This window comes from Nannobrachium achirus (assembly GCF_963921795.1).
Source record: "Nannobrachium achirus genome assembly, chromosome: 6".
Lineage (NCBI taxonomy): Eukaryota > Metazoa > Chordata > Actinopteri > Myctophiformes > Myctophidae > Nannobrachium > Nannobrachium achirus.
Genome location: NC_137815.1, coordinates 19,551,651 through 19,566,746, shown reverse-complemented (window position 1 = coordinate 19,566,746; position 15,096 = coordinate 19,551,651). Strand labels below are relative to the sequence as shown.

The 15,096-nt window shown below is 41.9% G+C and overlaps 1 protein-coding gene across 1 annotated transcript in view; it reads right to left on the bottom strand.

Moving 5' to 3' along the window:
• arhgef25b (Rho guanine nucleotide exchange factor (GEF) 25b) overlaps positions 1–15,096 on the bottom strand; it is a gene marked incomplete at both ends in the record, with an annotated part of 54,889 nt that overhangs the window by 17,708 nt on the left and 22,085 nt on the right. Inside the window, 6 exons of the mRNA XM_080728008.1 lie at positions 29–98; positions 1,973–2,076; positions 3,155–3,221; positions 4,720–4,829; positions 11,383–11,481; positions 12,928–13,277. Of these exons, the coding sequence (XP_080584134.1) occupies positions 29–98; positions 1,973–2,076; positions 3,155–3,221; positions 4,720–4,829; positions 11,383–11,481; positions 12,928–13,277 (800 nt within the window). The remainder of the gene's footprint in view (positions 1–28; positions 99–1,972; positions 2,077–3,154; positions 3,222–4,719; positions 4,830–11,382; positions 11,482–12,927; positions 13,278–15,096) is intronic.

Below are 15,096 nucleotides of genomic sequence, written 5' to 3'. Positions count from 1 at the left end.
CATGCAGATACAGTACATGTCCACTCACATGCTTGATGAAGAGCTGGGCCAGTCGCTCTGGTTCACCCACACATTTCTCCAGCTCCCCCAGGAAGTAGCTGTGGGACACAGGGCAGGACTTAATACTCAGCATAACACATAGGCTACTGTACTGTAGGATCTCACGCACGCACGCACGCGCACATGCACGCGCACACACACACACACACACACACACACACACACACACACACACACACACACACACACACACACACACACACACACACACACACACACACACACACACACACACACACACACACACACACACACACACACACACACACACACACACACGTATTACTATACTTGTGTGAGGCTATCATAATTAGTGTGGTTTTGGGGCACGCACTTGGTCCATGCGTACAGTATGTCAGATCGACCAGCTTCATCGGGACAGGTCTGGTTGCATTTTGCTAAGAGATACTGTACGTTATATAGTTTAATTTATAGACAATTATTTGTGAATTCATTTTCTCCATTGTCTTGAATGGGAAAATGTTACTTTTCCAAAATATGGAGATGACTGACATCAAAGATGTCTGATGTCATCACATTAGACTGACACAGTATGTCCATATATGGTCATGCATTTATTAGTGAGTTAATTTTCCCCATTGACTTGAATTGGGGAAAATTCTAATGGTAAGACGGAATTCATTTGAAAGTGTGACTCGCGTCACAGCAACCCCACTTGCAATTTCCAGTTGCATCTTTCTAGTTTTAGGACGGCCTTGGAAACAGCTGGAGGAATAGCAGCGCATTGTAGATTGTAGATCAGCTATTTGTCGCCCACAACTATGTATTAAACAGGGAAAAAGCCAACCTCAAGCCCTAAACATAACATCTAAATCAGGGGTTTTCAAAGTGGTTGACGGGGCACCCTGGGGTGCCGTGACGGCAGTACAGGGGTGCCGCGAGATAATTTGGAATCTATTTGGACACTTGAAAAAATATTTAGTATCATTCTAAACTTGAAGTACAAAGTTATTTTCAGTCAGTTCTAACCAAAATGTCTATTATCTCAACATAATCTCTAAAATTTCGACACTGTCGGGCAGAAACCTCGTATCTCCAAGTTTTCAAATGTGTACGTCTTTTGGTAAAGCAAAGCCCTGCTTCATCATACAAGACTGTCGCACAAAACTAGGGAAAACAGCAGATCTACAAGCACGTTGTGTGCTTGTAGATCTGCTGTTTTCACTAGTTTAGTACATTTTATAGATGATAAATACAAAACGAACGGTTTTGGACATACAAGGTTTCCACCTGACAACGACGATATGCTATAAATATAAGGTGCTGCAGAGTGAAAATTATAATGTAAGGGTGCCTCAGATTAAAAAAATATTCATGGGATGCCCTGAGACAAAAAAGTTTGGGAACCCCTGCTCTAAATGCCTAACCCTAACTCCAACATGAATCTTTTCCTATTTGTAAGACTAAATCTAAAAAAAAAAAATTGAACCATAAAACAACCTTTTCTCTTGTAGGGACCAGAAAAATGGCCCTTACAAGTATAGTAATTCAAGTACACGCACGCGCAGCCACGCGCGCGCGCGCACACACACACACACACACACACACACACACACACACACACACACACACACACACACACACACACACACACACACACACACACACACACACACACACACACACACACACACACACACACACACACACACACACACACACACACACACACACACACACACACACACACACACACAGGAAGTAGCAAATAGTCGCATGGGACTTGACACACATGCTGGACCGCTATAATGTGGACTCACACACGTCCAGGCAGAAACAGGAAAGCGCTTCGCATGTACTTTGTTCTTATGAAAACACACGCAGAAATGCGAGTGAGGAAAGGGAGACAGAGCGCCAGATAAGGGAAGTGGGGCGGAGGGACGTGACTCACTCCTTGTGCCAGTCGTAAATCTGGTGGATGTTTCCAAACACGATTTTGTCCCTCCCTTTCATGTCGTCCGGAACCCCTTGGTTTGCCATGGTGCCCATGTAGCCCTGGAATGAATGATGTCAGAATCACAGGTTGTTACTCCACTACATTTATTTGAAAACGTATTCATTTTGAAAAAGACACTTATAGAATCAGGTCAAAATTCAAATTTTCAAGATTTTTCAAAAATAGCAGATATACAAGCTCGCAGCGCGGCACTGTGCCGCGCTGTGAGCTTGTATATCTGCTATTTTTCAATAGTTAAAGCATAAAATAATGTGTACCAGTTCTAAATGTTACTAATTACTTTGTAGATTTGGATGTTTATTATTACTACAAAACATACATTAACCACTTCAACCCTATATAACTTTTGGCCATTTGAAAATAACCGATCTACAAGCTCACAACGCGTCACAAATATTCGTAGACGTTCGAAAACGTGTGAAAGGGGACATTCTGCATAATGAGTACTTTCTACTTTTGGTACTTTAAGTACATTTTGATACCGAATGAATGAATGAATATTTTTTTCCGTGTCTGGGCGAATTTTGACCCATCCCATATGGGATTATCAGACACATCAGATACATACAGTACATGTAAACAAAGACAGACATTCCAGTGCAAATTCTGCCAGCAGCTAAATTTATAGAATACATATCTTCACATGGCCTGCCCTGCACATAGAATAAAGATAAACATTTAAATGCATCTATAGGTCACCCTTCTCCTCCTATCCCACGCTTTAAAGAGATATTCCGCAAATGCAAATACATGATCATTAAAGCACTCATACTCTATTAAGTTAAGATCAGGGTTGTGAACGTTTTAAAATAAACTTTCTCTCAAGTCATGATACAAAGGATAAAATAAAATAAAATACCAATACTTTTCTACTTTTAGGCTGAAGCCACCAAAGTACCAATATGGAGCGATTTTTGCAGAAATCCTCTACTGGCATGAAACCACTCCGTTCTCATTGAAATGCATTGAGGAATGGGGAATCCACTCTCATAGGTACATTGGTGTGGCTTCAGCCTTACTCAAGTCAATTTTGAATTCCGGACTTTTACTTGCAACAGAGTGTTTTTTAACAGATTATTTCTACATTGCAGTATTGATACTTTTACTTTGACGTACCTCTACTATGAGTCCCAGGTCTTCCACGTACAACCGTTCGGTCTCTATCAGCTCTGTCAGCACGTATCTGACGAGAGGAAGAGAACGAGGGAGAGAGAGGGAGATGATAAGCTGCATGAAAGATATTGGAAGGAAATACATATTAAAACACATTTAGGGCCTAGAATTATTGAATGCTTTAACTAGTGAAAAATAGCAGATATACAAGCTCACAGCGCGGCACCGAGTGCCGCGCTGCGAGCTTGTAGATCTGCTATTTTTGGAAAAAGTCGTGAAAATGTGTGCAAATCTTTGAATGTATGTATTTTCAAAGCGAATGTTTGTAACTCAAATTTTGCTTCTGGGGGGTCCCTGGAACTAGATATTTTAAGATGTGGGTCCGTGGCCAAATAAATGTCATTTTGGGGGTCCTTCACATGAAAAGGTTTGAGAACCAGACATAGCAGTCTCTCAAGAACAGACTAACTGAGCTCCAGTTAAGTGAAAAGGACCTTTTCTTTGACGATGGCTGGCCAGATTGCTGACATAGATACATAGGTTTTTAAAAAAATCTTAGAAGGATTCAAAAGACACTTATAGAATCGGGTCAAAATTCTAATAAAATGTACCCGTTCTAAATGGGTTAACACAATAATGCATCTATCCAGAAATGCATGAAATATGTGTGCACACTATTGAGGACCTTCCAACTGGGGGTGTGTCGAGTGGGAACAATTCGGTCTGACTGGCAGTTGTCCAGAAAACAGAAAATACAATGTCTGTCTGTCTGTCTGTCTGTCTGTCTGTCTGTCGGCCTGTCTGCCCATATGGAGTGACGAGTCCAATTCCAGTTAGCAAAAATCTAATTATGTTGCTTTCTGGATGACTTCACATGGCCAAGTCATAGCGTCTGGGGTATGAATCCAAATTTGGGCAAGGTTTTCATCCGATCAAAGCCCTAATGAATTCCGTGATAAAATCACAAAGTTAAATATTTCAAAAACAGTATTAAACATACAGTATTTGAATAAATATTCATCTGCTAAAAAGTGTGAATTAATCTGACATAATGCATCAAACACCCGGACTTTCCCACCCTGAATGTGACCTAAGCAAAATTGCTGCCACGTGAATATTGGTCAATAATTGGAGGTCTGGGTCTCACCAGTAGTGATCCTAAAAAATAGCAGATATACCGGTACAAGCTCACAGCGCAGCACCGAGTGCCGCGCTGCGAGCTTGTAGATCTGCTATTTTTGAAAAATCGTGAACATCTGTGAAAGACGTTGAATATTTTTGACACGATTCTATATGTCTTCTAGATCCTTCTTCTAATCTAAATCAATGGATTCTCCAAACTTTTTCATGTCAAGGACCCCCAAAATTACATGTATTTGGCCACGGAACCCCCGATCTTAAAATATGTTGTTCCAGGGACCACCCAGAAGCAAATGTTTGAGTTACAACTGTTCGCTTTTTAAAAGATATATTCAAAGAGCTTGTATATCTGCTATTTTTCAATAGTTAAAGCATCAAATAATCCTAGGCCTATTAAACCTGTGTTCATGTAGAGGTTAAACACCTACATGCTCTTCTCTAAGGCTAGTCTTCTGTCCTCCTCGCTGTCCACTGGAGCCGACCACCGCGTGGCCGAGTCATCGTCTCCTGGGATAATGCTGGATTCAGATTGGTCGCGCTGCAAAAGAGAAAATATACAGTGATATATTTTTGGTCATTTATGTTAATAACCCTGTGCACTGTGCAGCCCCTTACAATTAAGGGACACGAAGTAGAGATAGTAACAGAAAACAGAAAAATATTAAAAACATGAAAAAACTCTGCTTTAAGTAGCATGTGAGGGGTCAAACTGGGGTGTTTTCACGATTCTGAATCCATTGCAAGCACTTGTTTTGCACGAAACAACATTCCTTGGGCTAAAACACAGTGCTACAAAACTGTCAAAAATGATGAGTCATCACTTTTCACAGTCATCACAGTGATTACTCATCACTTTTGTCAGTTTTGTAGCGCTATTTTTTAGCCAAAGGAATGTGTTTCGTGCAGCAATGGATTCAGAATCATGAAAGCACCCCAGTTTGACCCCTCACATGCTACTTAAAGCAGATTTTTTTCATGTTTTTAATATTTTTCTGTTCCTGTGTAGTGGAGTCAATGGGACAGTGAATATACAAATGGCCATAACCTTTTTTCGCGATGTTTCCGGCAGAGCAGGCCTCTCATTCTGTGGACCTTAATGACCAAACTAATAGATAAAACAGAAATAAAAAGTGCGGCAGAAAATCACAGGTCCTCTCCAATTTTGAGGGACTGGGTCCCAGGCTAACATGAGAGACCTCAGCGAGCGCTGGCCTCCTCAGACCCGCGGTATACGAGACGGTACAGTGTGGTCTGCGGTGCAGCCGGTGGGCACGGGGCTCAGACAGCGGCTGTAATAATTAGGCTGCATCAGCAGCTCTACAGCAGCTTTCTGATCCAGGAAGCAGACAGCCTGCGAGACCACGGGAGGAGGGTGAGGAAATGAGAGGGACAAGCCATGGCAAGGAGCTCGCAGGCAGGCTATTAACCAGTCTGTTGGGTAATCCATCATTTATCATTAATCCCCCCTCTGGAAAAATGCACAACGCTCCAAACCCCAAGTCAGTGGTAACTACTGTAAGTACCCTTTTAATTAAATTTAGGCCTAGAATTATTGAATGCTTTAACCAGTGAAAAATAGCAGATATACAAGCTCACAGCGCGGCACCGAGTGCCGCGCTGCGAGCTTGTAGATCTGCTATTTTTGAAAAAGTCGTGAAAATGTGTGCAAATCTTTGAATATATGTATTTTCAAAGCGAACGTTTGTAACTCAAATTTTGCTTCTGGGTGGTCCCTGGAACTAAATATTTTGAGATGGGGGTCCGTGGCCAAATACATATAATTTTATCACTTCACATGAAAAGGTTTGAGAACCACTGACACGGTAGTCTCTCAAGAACAGGCTAACTGAGCTTTTCTTTGACGATGGCTGTAGCCAGATTGCTGACATAGAAACATAGGTTTTTCAACAAACCTTAGAAGGATTCAAAAGACACTTATAGAATCGGGTAAAAATTCTAATTTTCACAATTTTTCAAAAATAGCAGATCTACAAGCTCACAGCGCGGCACTCGGTGCCACGCTGTGAGCTTGTATATCTGCTATTTTTCAATAGTTAAAGCATAAAATAATGATACACAATAATGTGTACCGACTGTATTTGTACTTTACTTGAGTACTTGAGTATTTCCAATTTCCAATACTTTTACTTCTACTCCAATACATCTCGGATCCAACTATTGTACTTTAACTCCTCTACGATATTTTGAAAACTTTAGTTTATAGTTACTTATATAAATTATCATATTACTAGTAAGACGCCTCAGGACGAGGTCGCGCCAATTCTTGGCCATCTGGCCACTTGGCCAGTGATGTATATCGCACCAGTTGCACCAGACCCCTGCATGATAGTCAACAATGTGATGTCGGAACATGCCCATTACCAAATATGGGCATTCCCGGATATTCGCTTAATATTGATGACATCGGGACAGGGATCTCCGTATATGAGCATAAAAGGGACATCAAGCCACAACAGGGTATGGCAGGGGTATGCAGCTGCCATACCCTGGGTCCAGGGAGGAAAATAAAATTTACTTTTACATATAAATCCATGAATGTCTCTTTGTCTATCTGTGCTGGTTATTATGTTGTTAAATTACAGTAAAATAACTACAAATGCAAACTTTAACAATATTGTCCACACTTGTATTCTCCCCATCTTGACAAGATGGTATATTCCCAGGTTCCGCAGGTCAGCTGCATAGGTGCAATGCATTATTGTTAATTGTGGCACGTTTACTAGCATGCCAAGTTTAGCTGCACTTGAACAACCGTTCCAGGCTGCCATATCCAGCCCAAGAAACAGTAGAAACGGGCGAAAAAAATAAAATGTACTTCTTAAAATAAATGTATCATGAATGTTGCTAAGGTATGGCAACATGACTGGTGTCTTGCGCGCGTGCAAGACACCAGTCATGTTGCCATACCTTAGCTTTTTCTGAACTGACGCCACTGCACAGCTGTGACCGTTCTCAACTGTGGAATTCGTTATTTCCACAGTACTTGCGACCTATGGTCGCAAGTACTGTGGAAATAACGAATGTGGAGCGTTAAGTCGTGATAGATGTAGTTGAATTATGAGCCGCACTGAAACAAACAATGAGATAGCTGAGGCTGTGTGAAAAGGTCTGGGCTGACAGACTATGGCTGAGAGAGAGTTATTATATGCAGAATATATATTAGTCGTCACCTATAGCTCAGTGTAATCTCCTAATATGAATGTGAAATGTAATCCTCCTCCCCCTATCTGCGCTACTCTTCACTCCCTCCCTTAGTGCACTGAAGGATAATCCTTCTATTCATCCAGTTTGTAGGTCAGAACGCACTCTGTGTTTTCTTTTTAAGTCTCTCACGCTATTGCACGTAAAATGTCAATTTTTCACCCCGTGTTACCCTTACTTTACAGGCTTAACTGACTGACCGTCGGCCTAGCTAGCACTTTGACATACTGTACACAGCAAAGTCCTGAGTGTTGGGTGTAAGAATGGACCTGTAAAGCTTAGGGGTGCCACAATACTGAACCGAACCGGTATACCGAACCGAACAGCCCATACCGAAATTAATGAACCGAATTTCTTTTTGTTTTGGGGTGTGGCCACATAAAAAATTTCTGTACACTTTTTTTGGAGAAAATCTTCCTCCTAGTATAATCATAATAACTGATTATCATGTTTTAGGGGGGAAACAAATGATTGCACCCCATCTTTAAAATTAACTGAACATTTTGGATTCTTTATTTTTTCAATTTCAATTTTTACTGTACTGAAACCGTGAGCCAAAAACCGAGATACAAACCAAACCGTGGGCTGACTGAACCATGGCACCCCTAGTAAATAAACCCGTTAACTACTTGCTTACTACTAAAATGCTTGACTCGCCTACCTGACATTAGAGCTGAGATTCTGTAAGTTCTTCCACTACGATGTAAAAGATACTTAACATAACAGCTGAGAACATATGCACTACTGTAAATCCTTCCACCGCGACATAAAAATGAAGACTGATCATTTGCATGAGTTTTATCTATGCTAGGATTGAGATGCTACGATATATGAAGCACATTCGATCTGTGAAACATCCGCTCGTTTCTGCTAAATTTAAGGTTTGTTCTAAATATACAGTTGAATGCCTGCCCAAGGAACTTACTTTACTTATTTGATGTCATTGTTATGCTTGATTGATTGATTGATTGATTGATTGATTGATTGATTGATTGATTGATTGATTGAAGACTTTAAAAGTTATTAGGAAAAGGTACAGTTTCATGACAGTACAGTTCACTGGTACACGGTCAACTAAAAGGATAAACAGTTTAAACACCTCAAGAAAGCTTCTGGGCTTGTTTCTCGTATCTCCAAGTTTTAAGTTTGTACGTTCTTTCGTAAAGTAAAGCCCTGCTTCATCATACAAGGAGTTCGCACAAAAGTAGCGAAAACAGCAGATCCTACAAGCACACAACGCCTTGCACCACGAGGCGTTGTGTGCTTGTAGATCGGCTGTTTTCACTAGTTTAAATCATTTCAAAACGAACGGTTTTGGACATACAGGGTTTTCACCCGACAACGACGAAATGGTATTTACAATAGGAAGGTCAGGGGGAGGTAAGGATAGGCTTTGTTTTCTTTTACCAGTTTCAAGTAGTAGCTTAATGTTTACTCGTCGTATAACGGTGTCCTGCAGTGAAAATAGACAACATACGGGCTCACAAAGCGTCAGTGCGACATGCTGTGAGCTTGCAGAGCTGCTACAGTACTTTCGGGCACAGGACACCGTCGTATGACTATAAGCATAAATCACTCTTTACTTGCTGCCTCGCTAGTCTGGAACGAATCCTTACGTTCTCCCCCCAGAGCCCCCTTTTCGCTCTCAACCTTTCTCCCCCCCCCCCCCCCCCCCTCAATCGAGAAGGCACATCAGGGGCGTCAATTGGGTATGGCAGGGGTATGCAGCTGCCATACCATGGGTCCAGGTTACTTTACAATATAAATCCATGAATGTCTCTTTGTCTATCTGTGCTGGTTATGTTGTTAAATGATATTAAAATAACTACAAATGCGAAATTTAACAAGGTATTATAATTATATATTCTCCACACTTTTATTCTCCCCATCTTGACAGAATAGTATATTCCCAGGTTCCGCAGGTCAGCTGCACAGGTGCAATTCATTATTGGCACGTTTACTATATTATGCCACGTTTAGCAGCACTTGAACAACTGTTCCAGACTGCCATATCCAGCCCAAGAAACCATAGACATTTTTGGGGAAAAAAATAGAATGTACTTCTAAATAAATGTATCATGCCTATTGCTAAGGTATGGCAACATGACTGGTGTCTTGCACGCGCGCGAAGGCGCGCGTGCAAGACACCAGTCATGTTGCCATACCTTAAGCTTTTTCTGAACTGACGCCACTGAGGCACATGGACTATTGGTCCAAACTCCACTGGCCCCTTCCTCACCCAGCCCCAAGGCTTCTCCGGTTCTAGTTCCAATTTTGGTGTCTTCCCTTTGCTATCCCCTCAAAACCCCCGTCCGGCCGGCACCCCCGTGCAACACCCACCACCCCCCAAGCTCCCTGACCCTCTTTCTGCCTGCCTCGGCTGCGTGATCACTTCCAGATGCCTCTGGAAAAGCCCACAGGATTGATTCCACCACACACAGAGCTTTTGAAAGCTAATCAGCACAGTTTTCAGAGAAAGGTTGGTGTGTGTGTGTGTGTGTGTGTGTGTGTGTGTGTGTGTGTGTGTGTGTGTGTGTGTGTGTGTGTGTGTGTGTGTGTGTGTGTGTGTATCCTTGTGTGCGTGAGTAGGTGCGTGCGTGTGTGCCTAAGTGTGCATGCATGTCTATGTGTGTTTGTGCCTGAATGTGTGTGGTCTTTAAAGTGTTTGGAACGTTACACTTACGCATACATTGCAAGTAACCTAATTAATTGCAGATTGAATTGCAGAAGTGCTCAAGTTTTGTTTTGTAATTGAATCCATTGGAGTGTAATGTGACTCAACTTAAGTTAATTAGTGTAATGAATTCATTTTTATTTATTTTCATGCCTTTATTGATAGGACAGTAGACTGACAGGAAATGGGGAGAGAGGTGGCGAGCGACACAAAGCAAAGGTCGTCGGGAACGGGATTCGAACCCGCAACACACTGTCAGGCTGGCATTGCAGCCTATGGTGCAATGCAGCCTATGGTGCAATAATGAGGATAACATAGTGTTCTCGCCTTCGGCGAGCCCACAACTAGAATACAGTTCCTACGAAACAGTGTGGGCTCGCATGTAACACCATGTATGGGCACAAAGATCTACCCTTTGGCTGCACCTCATTGGCTAAGGGCCCTGCCTTTAGCCAAGTCAGAACTTGACTGATAGATTACGTCATTTTGAGGAGAACTTGACTGATAGATTACATCATTTTGAGGAGAACTTGATAGATACATTATGAAGATAACATTACGTGTGCTCGCTTTCAGCAAAAAATATGGTCTTAAAACTGTGTCTGATATGGAGGCAGGTATACAGATAGATGAAGAAAATCAGTCAACGTGTACGGTGTAGGCTACTGTATGCATGCCCATTCATGTGCAAGCGAGAAATACACAGACAGGCTCAAAGAAAGAAAGAAAGGTAGTGTATGCCAGTGGTTCTCAACCTTTTCAGGCTGTGACCCCCAAAATAATCATGTTTTAACAGGGGACCCCGGCTCCCTGACGAGCACTAAGAGTTAAGGAATTTTGTATAACACGGTTCTATTGTGAAAATAGCAGATCTACATGCTCACAACGCCTCGCATGTAGATCGGCTATTTTCACAATTTCTGCCTCTAATATTTCACAATTTGGCCAATGTTTAATTTGTCATTTCAGAGGTATTAACAAAATCAATAACCAAAGACAATGCATAGCTATTTTTTCCAGGACCGTCCAGGACCCTTGGATCAATTCCAAAACGTTTCCAGTACTGGAAACATATTTTTCTAATTTCAAAATATTTCCAGGAATTTCATGACCGTGGGAACCCTGAAGAAAGAAAGAGAGAGAGAGAGAGAGAGAGAGAGAGAGAGAGAGAGAGAGAGAGAGAAGTGGTTCTTACCTGACTGTGTGCATCTTGCAGAAGATCAGATAAGGGTGTTGCACTGAGGGGTTGCACTGGAGAAAGCGCTGTAGGACTCTGCAGACCATTATTCCTCTCCTGTACAGGACAAAATCAACGGCAGACATGAGAGACAGTGTTGATTTGGTCAGCAAATTTTGATTTAGTTTTAGTTATAGGCTTTTGAATTTACCGTTGATTTTGTGGACAAAAAATGTATTTAGGCGGCCCTTGATGGCGTAGTAACGACTGATTTTACATTTGGTTGCATGATGAAAATAGCCGATCTACAAGCTCACAATATGTTGCGCTGAGCCAGACACAACCAGACATAAAATGTATTTTGGTTCTACTAGATGTCTTCTCCACTAGTCCCTCCCTAACATTTTTGAGTAGTTTTTTTATTTGTTGACATAGCTTAGCATTTATTCAGATTTTTTTAGACACAATCAACACTGATGAGAGACAAAGATAAACATATACACATAGTCAGGGAATATTAATAAAAACCTGGGAATAAATTCCTTACCAAACGATTTCTTCACCAATGTGTTCGTAAAGGTGTCTAGTAACATATCTAACTAAGATTGAAATTCATTCAACGTCCCTAGGAAAATATTTGACAGCTAGGGTAATTATTGGTCTCATTCACTCACTATACACTGTAATATAAGGGAAAAAATTACTCCCAAAATATGCTTTAAGTGGGATGTGAGGGGTCTAACTAGTTGTTTTTAATTATTCTGAATCCATTGCAAGCATCTGTTTTGCACGGAAAACATTCATTGGGCTAAAAACAATAAATAAAAATTATGGTTTAGTGATGAGTCATCACTTTTCACAGTGGTATGGGGGTCCACTTTTAGCCCAAGGAATGTTTTTCGTGCAAAACAAATGCTTGCAATGGATTCAGAATAATTAAAAACACCTAGTTAGACCCCTCACATCCCACGTAAAGCATATTTTTTGGGAGTAATTTTTTCCCCTTATAGTACTATAGTGTATAGTAAATGAATGAGACCCAGAATTACCCTAGCTGTCAAAGATTCTTCCTAGGGATGTTGAATTTCAATCTTTGTTAGATATGTTACTAGACACCTTTACGAACACATAGAAATTGTTTGGTAAGGAATTTATTCCCAGATTTGACAGGTAAGCCCTTTGCACACAGGCGCGTTTATCCGCACGGATAAAACGGACAATTCATTTCTTTAAAAGAAAACAATGATTCTCTACGACCTCATGCACACCGGATCCGAATTAGCCGTGCGACGAGTGGCTGCGGCCGTGCGTTTTTTTCTCGATCGAACCCAGTTCGATTTGTGCGTCTTGTCGCATGCGGTGAAAAACTCATCACTCCTTTTATGACTCTTTTTGGGATCCGCAGCGCCGATTCCGCACAGCATTGCACACCAAATCCAATGCGTTTTATTCATGCAGCAAACGAAAAAAACGCAACTGTCCTGTGTGCAAAGGGCTTTATTCTGCAAATTTTCCCTGACTGACAACAAACATGCAGTTTGAAACAGTTTCACCGACGCTCACCGTGTCTGCCTGATGTGTCACAGGGAGGACGGTGACGCCGTCGTACGGGGTCTGTCCGTCGGGGACGAGGAGGGCCGAGGGAGACTTCCCTTCTGTCTTGGTCACCGCCGGCTTGTCCCCTTTACCCCCTCCTCCTCCTCCTCCTCCACCTCCTGCTCCAGCTCTGGCCTCAGAACTGAGCTTGCGGACGGGGTTGGTGAGCCACTTCTTCAGGGCGCTGACGGCGTGCCGGGAGCCTCCCGGCGAGGACTGCTGCTGCGAGCTGGAGGTCCCGCCCGACGCCTGGAGAGGCATGTTGGGGCCGAGTGTGGGAGGGATGCTGCCCTCGCTCCCCGCTGCAGAGTAGGATTCTATATACCCAGAGAGGTGGGAGAGAGAACAGGGGCGTCAATAGGGTATGGCAGGGGTATGCAGCTCAAGTTTCCCAGTCGGTGCAAAACCGGCTGGAGATGACGCGCTCTCTATGAGAGTAAAAAGTCTTTTTGTTTACTGGGTGCAGATTCTGGTAAGTATCAGGAAAGAAGAGGATATCCGCACTCTCTTAAGTAATTTCTTTCTTGTAGTTTTATTTCATTTTAAGCACAACAGCAGTCTCACCGCGTGAAGGACCGGTTTCGGCCTGTGTCCTTCCTTTTTACTGACGCTGAGGAAGGCCACAGGCCGAAACCGGTCCGTCACACGGTGAGACTGCTGTTGTGCTTAATGAAATAAAACTACAAGAAATAAATGACTTAAAGCGATAGTTCACCTATTTTTGACATGAAGCTGTGTGAAATACTTGCCATTAAAATAGTGGTTACAAATGTATTAATCCATTACCAGAGTCCCATGGTCAGAGTTCTGGTCAGTTTTAGATGAATATAAAGTAGTTCCGGTAATTTGGCAGGGGCTCATGGCCCAATCATTAAAAATAGATGAATCCACAAAACTAGTTTCATTTGTATTGTTGACCTATTTTTACCAAATAGACCAACTTTCGTTCAACTTTGACCCCTCTGTCACATGGTACTATTTTTTGTGTCCAGTATCACTACGCCGCTGCAACGTATTTCCCCAAAACAAGGTGCTTTGCAGGCAGCTGATCAGAACGAAACCTCGCTCTATATGGTAGAAATAGGCCAACAATACAAATTACGCTAGTTTTGTGTATTAATCTATTTTCAATGATTGGGCCACGCCAAATGGCCCCCACCCCATTGGAACTACTTAATATTCATTAGAAACTGACCAGAACTCTGACCACGGGACTCTGGTAATCAATTAATACATTTTAACCACTGTTTTAATGGCAAGTATTTCACACAGCTTTATGTCAAAAATAGGTGAACTATCACTTTAAGGGGTATGCAGCTGCCATACCCTGGGTCCAGGGGGGGAAAATAAAAGTTACTTTTAAATATAAATCCATGAATGTTTCTTTGTTTATCTGTGCTGGTTATTATGTTGTTAAATTACAGTAAAATATAACTACAAATGCAAAATGTAACAAAATGGTCACTTTAACAAGGTATTATAATTATATTCTCCACACTTGTATTCTCCCCATCTTGACAGAATGGTATATTCCCAGGTACCGCAGGTCAGCTGCACAGGTGCAATGCATTATTGTTAATTGTGGCACCTTTCCTAACATGTTTAGCTGCACTCCAGCCACAAGAAACCGTAGAAACCTGTGTAAAAAAACTGACAAAACTCGTTTTTTTCAGACATTGTGAAAATAGCCGGTCTACATGCTCACAACGCCTCGCTAGATCTGCTATTTTCACAATAGAACTTTGTTATACAAAATGTAATGCCTCTTTTCCATGAGGACTCCCATCTTTGCTACCCTAGCTTTTGCTGAACTGACGCTACTGAGAGAGAAGCAAGATGGAAAAAAGATCATGTGAAATTCTATGAGGGTTGGGTAAAAAAAAAAAAGAAGTGAAATGGCTAATTATAGGGTATAGAAATGCTCTTAGGTCAGATACTGTAGACTGTGGATCTCTGGACAAAAATGTTCAATTTCCTGTTTTAAGCCCGGACAGTATAACTTCGGCAACTGCAGTTACTGTGCCTGAGTGCCAGCCCCGAATGATTAACAACGCAGAGAAAAATATTGCTCTGATGGGTAACAGCTGGTATATCTGAAGAGGAAAGATGCCGTTGTCCCGTTTTCACGTGTCTCGA